Source organism: Helianthus annuus, chromosome 13, assembly GCF_002127325.2.
Source record: "Helianthus annuus cultivar XRQ/B chromosome 13, HanXRQr2.0-SUNRISE, whole genome shotgun sequence".
Lineage (NCBI taxonomy): Eukaryota > Viridiplantae > Streptophyta > Magnoliopsida > Asterales > Asteraceae > Helianthus > Helianthus annuus.
The window spans coordinates 41,212,040-41,226,912 of NC_035445.2; the positions used below are offsets into that span (position 1 = coordinate 41,212,040).

Sequence of the window (14,873 nt, forward strand, 5' to 3'; positions counted from 1 at the left end):
TGTGACGAGGCTAACGATGTGTTGTTTCTCTGTGATCTTGCAGGTTCCTTGCTTGATCATCTGAAGCTCTACTCTGACCAAATCGCACTAACTGGCTTTTGAGTCTTTAGTGGCGCCATCCCCTCGGATTCACATAATTCGTCTCCTTGTTCTCGTTTTTTCGAAGTCATGGCAGAATTAACGACAGCAGTCTCCACCAGTACTTTCCCATCTTACAATGATATATGGGAAGGAAACGCTAACTCCACAATTGCTCCAGCAGCAGTTGTCGCCTCAGCAGCCTCGATAGGCTCTGCGTCGGTTCCTCCAGCTGCAAATCTTGTAGGTGGAAGTTCTGTCACCACGCTGTCTGTTACTGCCCCAGTTGTCACGCCACCTAGTTTCGACAACGCTTTTCTTTTGAGGAACGCCGATCTGTTACGTCAGTTACAGCAGCAGCAACAGCAAGATGAGATGCTGCAAAGTCTCCGAGCAAACTTGTTTACCAATGCCTATTCAGGGGGAAACCCTGTCTCCGTCGGACCCTTCGTCTTCGGATCTCTGGTAAGTTCTATGATCTCTACTCCTATACCACACGTTGCGCAATTTTCCTCGGTAACAAGTGCTCCGATGAATAACGGTCTAAACGGTCTGTTTCTCCAGGGATCTGTGGGTCTAAATCCCCAAGACCAAGAGTTGCTCATGCCATACCATCCCACGTCTATGACTTCTCAATCGAAGTTTACGTTACGGATCGTCAATGCTCCACTCCCAGCTAAGCTAAAGATGCCTCCCACGTTAAAGTTTTACGATGGTACGTTCGATCCGGATGACCATATGTTTGCGTTTGCCGGAGCGGCTAAGGTCGAGCAGTGGCCTATGCCGGCTTGGTGCCTAATGTTCGCCCAAACTCTCACCGGATCGGCTAGGGTGTGGTTTGATGGGTTGCCAGAAGGGTCGATCGACCACTTTGAGGATTTCCGACGTATATTCTTGCAAAACTTTTGTCAGCAGCGTCGTTGCAAAAAAGACATTACTGAGGTACATCACATAAAGCGCCGCGACGGAGAATCCGTAGAAGATTTTATAGACCGTTTCAACCGAGAAAGCATGTAGATAAGCGGAACAGTTGATCAGCTCCGAGTCTCGGGATTTTGTCACGGGGTGCGGAACAATCAGTTGGTGGAAAAACTTCATGAAGATCTCCCAAAAACCATGGAGACACTCATGGAAAGAGCTCGAGCTTTTATTCGAGGGAAGAGTGCTTGCGGCCAGCCGAGTGAAACAACTGCCAGGAATTCCAAAGCACGAACCACATCGTGGAGACGAAACGCATCACCACCAAAAGATAGGAACAGTAACTGGAACAGAAGCCATGGCCCGTATCAAAAGTCCGATCGAAGCAGTTTTCGGACAGGAAACGTGCGATTCAATAGTTTCTCCGAATTAACAAAGTCGCCGAGCGAAATCCTCAGCACGGAGACTACCCGTTTCCCTACGCCGTCGAAGCAACGACCCACCTCGGATAAGCACTCCAAGAAATATTGTGAATATCACCGAGACAAGGGCCATACAACTGATGAATGTTGGGCTCTAAAGCAGGAAATCGAAAAGGCCGTTCGATCCGGTAAACTCTCACACCTTGTAAAAGAAGTAAAAGATGGGAAGAAGCCAGCAACAACAGTTGACAATCCGAACACCGAGCCCGGAATCAATATTATCCGGTCAGCCGAACCAAGAGGGGTAAAGCGGTCGAGCCAGCATATGGTGGCATGGATGCACCAACCAACGTACTTCCCTCCGGTCGATCCCGATGATGCTCGGGACGGATCGATTACAATGTCAGCTGTTGTCCCCGGACACCTGGTCCGACGAATTTATGTGGACGGAGGAAGCGCCTTTGAGATCATGTATATCCAATGTTTCCAACAGCTGAATCCCCAAACAAAAAGGAAGTTGATCGAAGTATCTACCCCTCTGATAAGTTTCTCGGGAGAGGTAGTCCGTCCGAAAGGACAGATTACTCTCCCGACCACATTCAAAGACGGTAACAAGAGTAGAACAGTACCGCTAACCTTCTTGGTTGTTCGAACTCATTCATCACATAACATAATACTTGGGCGACCTGGGTTGCGAGCTCTCGGAGCAATCAGTTCCACAATACACGGTGCCATTAAATTCCCCACCGAAGCGGGCATCGCCACCATATTGTCAGAGACAAACTCATTTGTCGCCGAAGTAAGACATGCAGCAGAAACAAGCTCCAAAAAGTCCGACGTACCTACCGAACTTTGGGCAATCAATCCGGATTTTCCCGAACAGCAAGTAGCTATTGGCGCTCAGCTTCCAAAACGAACAAAGCAGCTCCTGTGGGAATTGCTAAGCAACTCGATAGATGTTTTCGCATGGAAACACTCTGATATGCAAGGAGTCCCCAGATCTATGGCACAACATCACCTGAACGTAAAAGAATCAATCAAACCAATAGCACAAAGGAAAAGGCACATGGCGCCGGATCGTGCAAAAGCCATAGCAAAAGATGTTAAGAGTCTTCTAGACGCTGGGATCATCCGAGAGGTTCGGTATCAAACATGGGTGTCAAATCCCGTCTTGGTCCGAAAGAAAGATAATTCATGGAGAATGTGCATCGATTTCACCGACTTAAATGATGCGTGCCCCAAAGACTGTTTCCCACTACCGGAGATTGATGAGAAGATTGATTCTGTCGCCACGTTCAGATTAAAATGTTTTTTGGATGCCTACAAGGGATATCATCAGATACAAATGGCGGTCGAAGATGAGGATAAGACAGCCTTTGTCACCAATGAGGGAGTGTATTGTTTTACCAAGATGCCATTTGGTTTGAAAAACGCCGGTGCCACCTACCAGCGTCTAATGAACAAAGCTTTCAAAGACCAGATCGAGCGGAATTTAGAGGTGTACGTCGATGATATAGTGATCAAGAGTCACGACGAAGCTGCCATGTTGAAAGACATACTTGAAACCTTTACTCGGCTCCGAAGCATCAACATGAAGTTGAACCCCAAAAAATGTACGTTCGGAGTGGAAGAAGGAAAGTTCCTGGGGGTAATGGTCGGATCAAAAGGCCTACGGGCTAATCCAGACAAAATCGATGTTGTTCTTACAATGAAGGCTCCGATGACGGTTAAAGAAATTCAATCTTTAAACGGGCGATTAGCTGCTCTCCATCGGTTCTTATCAAAAGCAGCAGATAGATCTCTCCCGTTCATGGACGTGCTCAGAAAAAGCTTTAAATCGGAGTTCAAATGGACTGAGGAAGCCGCACGAGCTTTCGAAGAGCTCAAAACATGCCTCGGTACTTTACCAACGCTCACTGTACCAGAAAAAGATGAAGTACTGACCGTTTACCTAGCCGCGTCACATGGAGCCATTAGTGCTGTACTAGTTGCTCACCGAACCGGGAAGCAAATCCCCATTTATTAAGTAAGCCGAACGTTAAAAGATTACGAAACAAGATACTCAAACTTGGAAAAATTAGCTTTGGCACTAGTCCATGCTTCAAGAAGACTTCGCCGATACTTTCAGGCCCACCCAATCGAGGTACGAACAGACCAGAGAATCCAGCACGTTCTTCGACGACCCGAAGTTTCGGGTCGAATGGCAAAATGGGCGATTGAATTGGGCGCATTCAACATCACCTTCCGAACTAAGGGTCCGTTGAAAGGACAGGTAATAGCGGATTTCTTAGTTGAAATTCCGGAAGATAAAGAGACGGAAGAAGTCGAAAAAGCTCAAGAAAAGCCGTGGTCCCTGTATACCGATGGAGCTTCTAGTGCCGAAGGAGCAGGGGCAGGTTTAATCCTCGCCGATCCGGAGGGCACAGATATGACATACGCGCTCCGATTAGAATTCAAGAGCTCCAATAATGAAGCCGAGTACGAGGCTTTACTAGCAGGTCTACGATTGGCGGTAAAGGTCGGTGCAAGAAACGTCGTAGCCCATGTAGACTCGCTGCTCGTAGCGAATCAGGTGAACGGAGAGTACGAAGCAAGGGAAGCTAACATGATCGAGTATCTTGAACAGGTAAGGCAAATTATGGCGTTGTTTAATTCTTGTAAAGTGGAGCACGTCACTCGTAGCAAAAACAAGAAGGCCGATGCACTGAGCAAATTAGCATCCGTGTCGTTTAGTCACCTAGCCAAAGAAGTAAGAGTAGAGGTATTGACTGCACCATCGATTTCTGCTCCTCAAGTTATGCAAGTAGAAGCTCCGACACAGACATGGATGACGCCCCTAATTAACTACTTGGTACACGATGTTTTGCCAGTCGATAAGGCCGAAGCAAGGAAAATCCAGATCAATTCTCTCCAGTATCAGATGCAGGAAGGAGGCTTATACCGAAAGACCTTTCTCGGACCGCTGCTAAAGTGTCTGGACCCGGAGCAAGCTAGTTATATCATCAGGGAAATACACTACGGCATCTGTGGTATCCATGCCGGACCTAAGATGATTGTGACGAAAGTCAAAAACGCAGGGTATTACTGGCCCGGGATGCATGAAAGCGCCGTAAAAGAGCTCCAACAGTGTGACGAGTGCCAAAAGCACGCACCAATCAGCCTCCGAGCCAAGAATGAAATGATACCGGTTACTACTGCATGGCCCTTCCAAAAGTGGGGCGTCGATATCGTCGGGCCTTTTCCAAGATCAAGTGGAAGCGCTCAATACCTGCTAGTCGTGGTGGATTATTTCACCAAGTGGGTGGAAGCTCGACCGTTTACAGTCATCTCCGGCTACAACGTGACACGTTTCTTCTGGGAACAAACAGTATGCCGATTCGGTCTTCCACTCTACATCATAAGTGACAATGCAAAGCAGTTTGCAGAGAACCCATTCAAACGCTGGTGTGAAAATCTGGAAATTAACCAAGTTTTTTCCTCGGTTGCTCACCCTCAGGGTAACGGGCATGTTGAATAGATAAATCGACGAATCGTCGATGGGATAAAGAGGAGGCTTGGTTACGAGGGAAAAGGCTGGGCGGACGAGTTGCCAAACGTTTTATGGGCGCACTGAACATTGCACAAGACTAGCAACGGAGAAACACCGTTCAGTCTTACTTACGGTACCGAAGCAGTGATTCCCGCTGAGATCGGACTCCCAAATCAGAGGTGCGAGAATTGGGAGGAAAATGAACATGAACCCCGGTCCAACCTTGATTTGTTAGAAGAACGCCGGGACATCGCGGCAATCAAGGAGGCTCGATACAAGAAGAAGATTGAGAAATACTATAACGCCCGGGCTAAACTCTACAAATTCAAGGTCGGAGATTACGTGCTCCGAAACAACGATGCGAGCCGCGTCGAAGCTCCCGGCAAGCTAACCCCAAAATGGGAGGGACCATACCGAGTCAAAGAGGCTAGTGAAAAGGGCTCGTATGTGTTGGAAAAGCTCGACGGAACTCCAGTACCCCGGACGTGGAACGGGGTGCACTTAAAGAAATGCTTCATGTGAACAGCTCGCTACGGCTAAAGAAGATCGCTATTTTATGTTTATTATTTCCAAGTTTCCGTATGTAATTCGGGAGGGTAATGCCCCGATAACTTTCTATTTCCTTTGTAACCGGGATGTTTTTTCCCCGGACCAATGACTAGCAAAGCAATAAATAAAGCGATCTGTACTTTTACAAGTATAAAAATAGCATATGTATAAGTTCGAACAATTCCCTAAACGTGCACAAACGGGCCTTGACCCATGCCTCGCGCCGATCGAGAAGGCTTAAATAGTTCCAAAAACATAAAAATCTATTAAGCAGGCGAAGCACCCCCATCCGGTGCGACCGCTAAACTGAGAAACAAATCCCAAAGCGAACAGTAAAAGTTTGGACGCAAACTAAATACTAAATAGCCAAGGTTAAATACCTGATTTAACAAGAATCACAATATGCATAATGTGTTACCAGAATATTCTGAACAAACATGTCACTGAAAAATAAAAGGTTGTATGATTACAAAGTAAAAACTTCAAATCTGAACTACATCATCGTCCTCTCCAACAATAGGAAGTTTGCTCCTTTGTTGAATGACTGATAACGGTTTATCCATTAAATCTGCCACCTTGTCAAGCACAGAGATTTGAAGTTCATCGAAGGCCTTCACCGCAGCATCCAATACGTCTTGAGCTCCCGCATCATAGCCCGGAACCTCTTCCGCAGAACGAACCGAGTCATGAGCAGCCTTGAAACCCTGTTTTATTCCTTCGTTCGCTCCTACCGCATTAACACTGTTGACTAAATTAGCAACCACCTTCTCCAGCTCAGGGCTTTGCTGAACTAGCTTGACGACCCAAGCAACCCCCTCCGTAAGAAACCATTGTTTCATAAGCATTAGCTCCGACGTTTGTGCGTAAAGCTCAACCATCTCAGTATCCCAACGGGATAGCATACCTTTTGCTTCGTCAATCAACGCATTATGAGACTCGACGGCCCTGTCACGAGCCCTCTCGAGTTCACCTTTTGCTGAGAAAAAGTAAAAGTCAGTAAGATAGAAAAAAGTATACACACCAAGAGTAATCTAAAAGACGTACCAGTTATCATACGATGATACTCGGCCAAGAGTTGGTCGTACGACTTCTGCATCTCCTTTAATTCCGCCGCGTGCCTTTCCTCCAAGCTAACTTGTCTTTTCTCCAGGACAGCAAATTTTTCCTTAAAATATAACGCCCTAACACGCTTTAACTAAAAGACGCAGCGGAAAATACGTACCATAAAATTTCTTTCATTATAAACCTTATGTCTTACTTGAAAGTTCACTTTTAAAATAACTCCTCTATATTAAACACATCAGACTAACTCAATTATAGAATAAAACATAACTTATATATATATAACAAATTACATTCTTATACACCCCGTACAATCCTTCATGTGACTCGATCCTCGATCTCTATTCCTTGATGATCCTCATGACTTGTGTTACCTGCGCTCACCACATAAATTCATAACGTTAGTATGCCTTATAAACAAACACGATTTATTCTCGTTTACTTATTGATCCATTAACTCTTTACATCCCAGCTTTCCATCTGATCATACATTCCGTGTTGAGACTTCTTTGTCATTCCTGCGTTACACTTCCTTCACCATGCACGCTAATATTAACGTTAGTACTCAATTTCATTGGATACTTGCGTACCTACCTTCATACATATTTATGTGTTCACACATGACCATCTACGTACATACGTACATACCCACACATATACTCATGTACATCATTACATACATATCTACATACAAACCTACCTACTCACATACATACATACATATTTGCATCCACGTATATGCATTCGTACCTATACGCGTATGTACCTTCGTACCTAAATACATAATGCTTACGCCCATACATAGCTACTTGCGTCCATACATATACCGATACCTACATATATACCGATCTTGCATACATAATTACATACTTACATGCATTCATAAAACGAATCATAATTACACACGTGCATACCTTCGCTCACACGTACATATACTTACATAATTACATAAATACATTCATACATACATACTAACTCGAACATATCACTTACCTAATTCTCCCCGAATTACTATCGTATCACACATAACCAATTACATACATACGTTCATACTCTTATATAAACACATCTACGTCACTTCATGCGTATCTACATACGCCGTAGTCCACGGGTAACAAACCGAAGCCTACGATACATAAATCAACTTAAATAACAAGATTTCAGCTTTTGAGACTTGGGGAGGCCGTCGGCGACGGCCCTAGAGGCGTCGGCGACGGGCCTTGCCTTTACCCGTAGCCAGAAACACCCGTAAACAGCTAAATAAGGCGTCTGGCAAAACTGATGTTTTGTCGTTCGTACGCGCTAAAACGCGCGTAACTTTTGAACCGTTTATCCGTTTAACCTCTCGTTCTTCCTACATGCTTGTAAATTCACATTCTATCATATTAACTTAAAATCCTACCTCCGGATTAAGGAAATTCTTAACTTAGAATCCCACATTTAGGTACCATATTACTACATATGCTTTAGGATCCCACATTTAGGTACCATATTACTACATATGCTTTAGGATCCCACATTTAGGTACCATATTACTACATATGCTTTAGGATCCCACATTTAGGTACCATATTACTACATATGCTTTAGGATCCCACATTTAGGTACCATATGACTACATATGCTTTAGGATCCCACATTTAGGTACCATATTACTACATATGCTTTAGGATCCCACATTTAGGTACCATATCACTACATATGCTTTAGGATCCCACATTTAGGTACCATATTACTACATATGCTTTAGGATCCCACATTTAGGTACCATATTACTACATATGCTTTAGGATCCCACACTTAGGTACCATATTACTACATATGCTTTAGGATCCCACATTTAGGACGAAGGACTTCATCACATATTTGATCTCATCATCATGTTTAATTAATTAAAACATTATATTACTTAAACAATCTAAGAAGTGATTACGGAAATCACTTACCTTGTGCATCCGTGTTCATACCCGCTTCCTTGCCTCATCTTGACCCGTTTAATCCCATCAGATTACCTTCGACTTAGATAACTTCCCTCATCTAAACTAGATCAATACATATCTTAAAACTTTCATTATTTCATAATCTTACATAATTTCCCATACTCATGAACATGAAATCTATATGCATACTAAGAAGTGAGTCGGAAGTCACTTACCTTGAGCGTTCAAGTTCAAGCATAGGTTCCATGCTTTCTTTTGACCCATTAGCCTCCGTGCTTGCGCCCATAGACATGCTATATATCCTTACATGACCATACATTGATACCCTTGTTAGTAAACAAGGCCACACAAAGCATCAATCACAATAAATCTATGCTCAACAATTGACTTTCATTAATGGATTTCTTGCAACTCATAGCATAGATTAACAATGAGATCCTTTCTACTCGCATAATATAAACACGCCATTACATATCTTGCTATAAACATTTCGTGCATCACTTTGACTTCCTAAACCGTACATTTATGATAAGAGATCTACCTCACAACATTCCTACCATTGTTGACTTTCCAGAAAGTCAACTATCAAGCATTTCAACTTCCAACTTGGACACACATTCATTCACAAATTAACATGTTGGAATATAGTCATTATGCCATCTACGCTTCATACTCATTTTGTAGGACATATTTGGCCGCATAATCAAATAGTTACATATACACATATACATACGATTCCGTTCATAACACATCTTTATAGTTAACGCCAATATCAATTAAGTTTACTCTTTTCTAGGATTCTCATTCGTTCCATAACCATTCTTAAGTTGAAACTAATACGATCAAACATTCCATATATATTCATCACATCATTCAAGCGTATGGTACGAATTTCACATATTATTGTCATTTAGGCATTTCATCAAACACCTTGTGTGCGTACTACCATCTAAGCTTAATGTACAACTAATTTATGCATATCCTTCTAACCTCATACATAATTCACCAAAATTCCTCCTTCTAATCATCATGAATCATTTCTACATAATCATTAAACATACTAGAATCACATTTCTTTCAATTCCTCTAACAAGAATCTACCATGCATGCCAAAATACATCAATATTAAGCAAGAATTGGACATGGGTGATCATTCAAGTTGTTATCATCACCATAACCAAATGGGTTTCACATATAAACATCAAATTAACCCAAACCATGCATAATCCATGTTCTACATGATGATTCTAACTCATAAACAAGTTCAATTTCATACTACTTCAAAGATTAATCAAAACCCTTATCATTAACTAGCATCAAATCACATAATTCGACTTACCCCATGATGGGAAACCCTTAGATGACTAAGGAATTGATCACATGCATTCGATTGACCTTCAATTTCCTTCTTAATTTGATGATTTGAGAGGTGTTAGGGTTTTGAGGGGAAAGTTTCCCCTGGTCTCTCCTCACGGTCGCACACACACACCCACTTCCATTCCCTGGGCATTTTTTTTGTTATGTGTTTTAATAACACATTTTTCATTTTCAACCCCTCATTTATTCATAACATGTCATCTTCCCCCATTTCTACATACTAATCTAGCAAACCTTCATGCATACCTAAGAATTTTAGATTTACTAAAATTTATAAGACTTTACTAATGGTAAAAATCTATGTTTACCATTTCTTTCCGTCAAATACTGCGATTAAAACATTATATTATGTCATACGAAATTTGGGGTGTTACAAGTCTACCCCCCTTAAAGAAGGTTTCGTCCCCGAAACCTTTCTCACTTTCCTCTTACACACACACATCTGTGTTTGACTTAATAGTCACATTTTAATTATAAGTAATCGTTCTATCTCATTTCGTAATTATTCATACACTTGACTTCTTCTTAACAAGTCTATACTTTCCATGGCATACTTTCACATAACATTCTCATTTCCTCGACCCGTTAGTAGCAGGTCAGTATACATATTCATTTAAACTTATAATAATGCTTACCTTCATATGATCTGTTTAAAATAGATTTAATACTTTTGCCTCATCCTTTAAGATTTCATTCCAAGCACACGTTGTATAACATTTAACTCTTGTTTTGTTATCACAACAAAACTACTACTTCATAGTTACACCTACATGCTTAACTCCATAGTTAGCGTCGTTCTACGTTTTCTACAGTTACTTGTACCATGCGTACTTTTACATTACCTTTAAATCATCCCATTAATTTTACATTACTTTTTCTCTTATTTAATACATTATTTAGTTTAGATAAGTATACGGGTCATACTAGTCAGACATCGCGTACCATACCATGCCTATCCTAACATTCATTTTACTAAGGAGTTACTCACCTATAACTCTTCTACCATTTCCTACGTACATGCTATACCATATCACACATTCCAATTCTTACACGCATTTCTTTCATTTTATTAGTCATTTCGCCAACTTGCCACATTTTGACTTTTCAAGGTCTAATTGCACTTCTTACTTATCGTAAATGTATTGAAGTACATGCCCTTACTTCTTTCCTTTCATGCTTACTTGCAAAGACTTTATTACATCGTTTCAGTATTTCTTACCAAACTTACCCTTCCCGTCAATACTTAAGTTATTGTCCGGGTCGTAGCCCTTCATCCATCCTGACTCCCAAGAGTCGATTTCTAACACATCTAACGCGTAACTCATACAAAACTTCTTTCATTACACTATCACCTTTTACTTTATACTAACTTACATGGCCCGTTCAACTCAATCATGGTCGAACCATCGGCATCTTCTTATATAGACTAATTTCATCCCTTTATATTTTAAATCCGTTTCACGAACTCAAACGTCACATTCATGCCTTTTATTGCGTTCATGTTTTGAATCCGTCTAGCGGTTCCAAACATACCATTCATACATTTTCTTCCTTTCGTGCTTTGAATCCTTTTCGCGGATTCAAACATTTCATTTACATCATCCATTCACATCTTTCATTCATTACAAGTGCTGAATCCGTCTCACATATTCAAACATATCGTTTTCTGCATTTCATTCCTTGAATCCGTCTTGCGGATTCAAACATTGCATTTTACACCTTTCATTCTTTGAATCCGTCTCGCGGATTCAAACATTTCATTTATACCCTGTTGATCCGTACTTTCTTACGGATTCAACATTCTTCATTTTTTATCCCTCATACTTTTCATTCCTACATAGTACTCTCAATTTCCCGAGAGCCTTACTACCCTCTTCACCCGCACGCCTACCTGCTACCCAATTCTAACGGACATACCTGCGATAATTACCACGGTCTCACGAACGTCATATGCTTCTTGCGTACTGGCCAGGTGCGCAATTCACATACTAATTCCGTGCCTTCAGGTAATCATCGCCTTATGTCCGCATTAGTGGGTCTCAGTTCGTGCTACATTTTTACAATTTTACCAAGACAATATCGTTGTCTTCCGTTTAGTACTTACCCTCCCAAGGAGACTTCTTCCTTTTTCTTTTAACCACGGTACCCATACATATCAACATTGTGTACCTGGGGTCCGTCTGTCCATTCGCATCCTTGATTGCCTTAGCATCCACCTTAGACTGCATTCACGGATCATCCTCTCCAAACTTTTAAGCTTACCTTGCACATAGCAAACCGTTAGCTTCTTCATATGAATACATACATACACGTTTTCATACCATTTCTACCTTTAGATCTTGATCGAGTCATGGATTGTACAGGTTCCTTATCACAAGAGCACATAGGTTTGAGTTCAAGTACCTACTTTCTCGTACTTGATTCCCTCAAACCAGGGCTCTGATACCAACTTATAACGCCCTAACACGCTTTAACTAAAAGACGCAGCGGAAAATACGTACCATAAAATTTCTTTCATTATAAACCTTATGTCTTACTTGAAAGTTCACTTTTAAAATAACTCCTCTATATTAAACACATCAGACTAACTCAATTATAGAATAAAACATAACTTATATATATAACAAATTACATTCTTATACACCCCGTACAATCCTTCATGTGACTCGATCCTCGATCTCTATTCCTTGATGATCCTCATGACTTGTGTTACCTGCGCTCACCACATAAATTCATAACGTTAGTATGCCTTATAAACATACACGATTTATTCTCGTTTACTTATTGATCCATTAACTCTTTACATCCTAGCTTTCCATCTGATCATACATTCCGTGGTGAGACTTCTTTGTCATTCCTGCGTTACACTTCCTTCACCATGCACGCTAATATTAACGTTAGTACTCAATTTCATTGGATACTTGCGTACCTACCTTCATACATATTTATGTGTTCACACATGACCATCTACGTACATACGTACATACCCACACATATACTCATGTACATCATTACATACATATCTACATACAAACCTACCTACTCACATACATACATACATACATATTTGCATCCACGTATATGCATTCGTACCTATACGCGTATGTACCTTCGTACCTAAATACATAATGCTTACGCCCATACATAGCTACTTGCGTTCATACATATACCGATACCTACATATATACCGATCTTGCATACATAATTACATACTTACATGCATTCATAAAACGAATCATAATTACACACGTGCATACCTTCGCTCACACGTACATATACTTACATAATTACATAAATACATTCATACATACATACTAACTCGAACATATCACTTACCTAATTCTCCCCGAATTACTGTCGTATCACACATAACCAATTACATACATACGTTCATACTCTTATATAAACACATCTACGTCACTTCATGCGTATCTACATACGCCGTAGTCCACGGGTAACAAACCGAAGCCTACGATACATAAATCAACTTAAATAACAAGATTTCAGCTTTTGAGACTTGGGGAGGCCGTCGGCGACGGCCCTAGAGGCGTCGGCGACGGGCCTTGCCTTTACCCGTAGCCAGAAACACCCGTAAACAGCTAAATAAGGCGTCTGGCAAAACTGATGTTTTGTCGTTCGTACGCGCTAAAACGCGCGTAACTTTTGAACCGTTTATCCGTTTAACCTCTCGTTCTTCCTACATGCTTGTAAATTCACATTCTATCATATTAACTTAAAATCCTACCTCCGGATTAAGGAAATTCTTAACTTAGAATCCCACATTTAGGTACCATATTACTACATATGCTTTAGGATCCCACATTTAGGTACCATATTACTACATATGCTTTAGGATCCCACATTTAGGTACCATATTACTACATATGCTTTAGGATCCCACATTTAGGTACCATATTACTACATATGCTTTAGGATCCCACATTTAGGTACCATATTACTACATATGCTTTAGGATCCCACATTTAGGTACCATATTACTACATATGCTTTAGGATCCCACATTTAGGTACCATATCACTACATATGCTTTAGGATCCCACATTTAGGTACCATATTACTACATATGCTTTAGGATCCCACATTTAGGTACCATATTACTACATATGCTTTAGGATCCCACATTTAGGTACCATATTACTACATATGCTTTAGGATCCCACATTTAGGACGAAGGACTTCATCACATATTTGATCTCATCATCATGTTTAATTAATTAAAACATTATATTACTTAAACAATCTAAGAAGTGATTACGGAAATCACTTACCTTGTGCATCCGTGTTCATACCCGCTTCCTTGCCTCATCTTGACCCGTTTAATCCCATCAGATTACCTTCGACTTAGATAACTTCCCTCATCTAAACTAGATCAATACATATCTTAAAACTTTCATTATTTCATAATCTTACATAATTTCCCATACTCGTGAACATGAAATCTATATGCATACTAAGAAGTGAGTCGGAAGTCACTTACCTTGAGCGTTCAAGTTCAAGCATAGGTTCCATGCTTTCTTTTGACCCATTAGCCTCCGTGCTTGCGCCCGTAGACATGCTATCTATCCTTACATGACCATACATTGATACCCTTGTTAGTAAACAAGGCCACACAAAGCATCAATCACAATAAATCTATGCTCAACAATTGACTTTCATTAATGGATTTCTTGCAACTCATAGCATAGATTAACAATGAGATCCTTTCTACTCGCATAATATAAACACGCCATTACATATCTTGCTATAAACATTTCGTGCATCACTTTGACTTCCTAAACCGTACATTTATGATAAGAGATCTACCTCACAACATTCCTACCATTGTTGACTTTCCAGAAAGTCAACTATCAAGCATTTCAACTTCCAACTTGGACACACATTCATTCACAAATTAACATGTTGGAATATAGTCATTATGCCATCTACGCTTCATACTCATTTTGTAGGACATATTTGGCCGCATAATCAAATAGTTAC

At 41.0% G+C, this 14,873-nt stretch overlaps 1 protein-coding gene across 1 annotated transcript; it reads left to right on the forward strand.

Moving 5' to 3' along the window:
- The first annotated feature begins 3,618 nt into the window (after positions 1-3,618).
- Positions 3,619-4,935, forward strand: LOC118485743. Its single transcript, XM_035982171.1, has one exon. It carries the CDS (start codon positions 3,619-3,621, stop codon positions 4,933-4,935), a length of 1,317 nt encoding a protein of 438 aa, XP_035838064.1.
- The last annotated feature ends 9,938 nt before the right edge of the window (positions 4,936-14,873 follow it).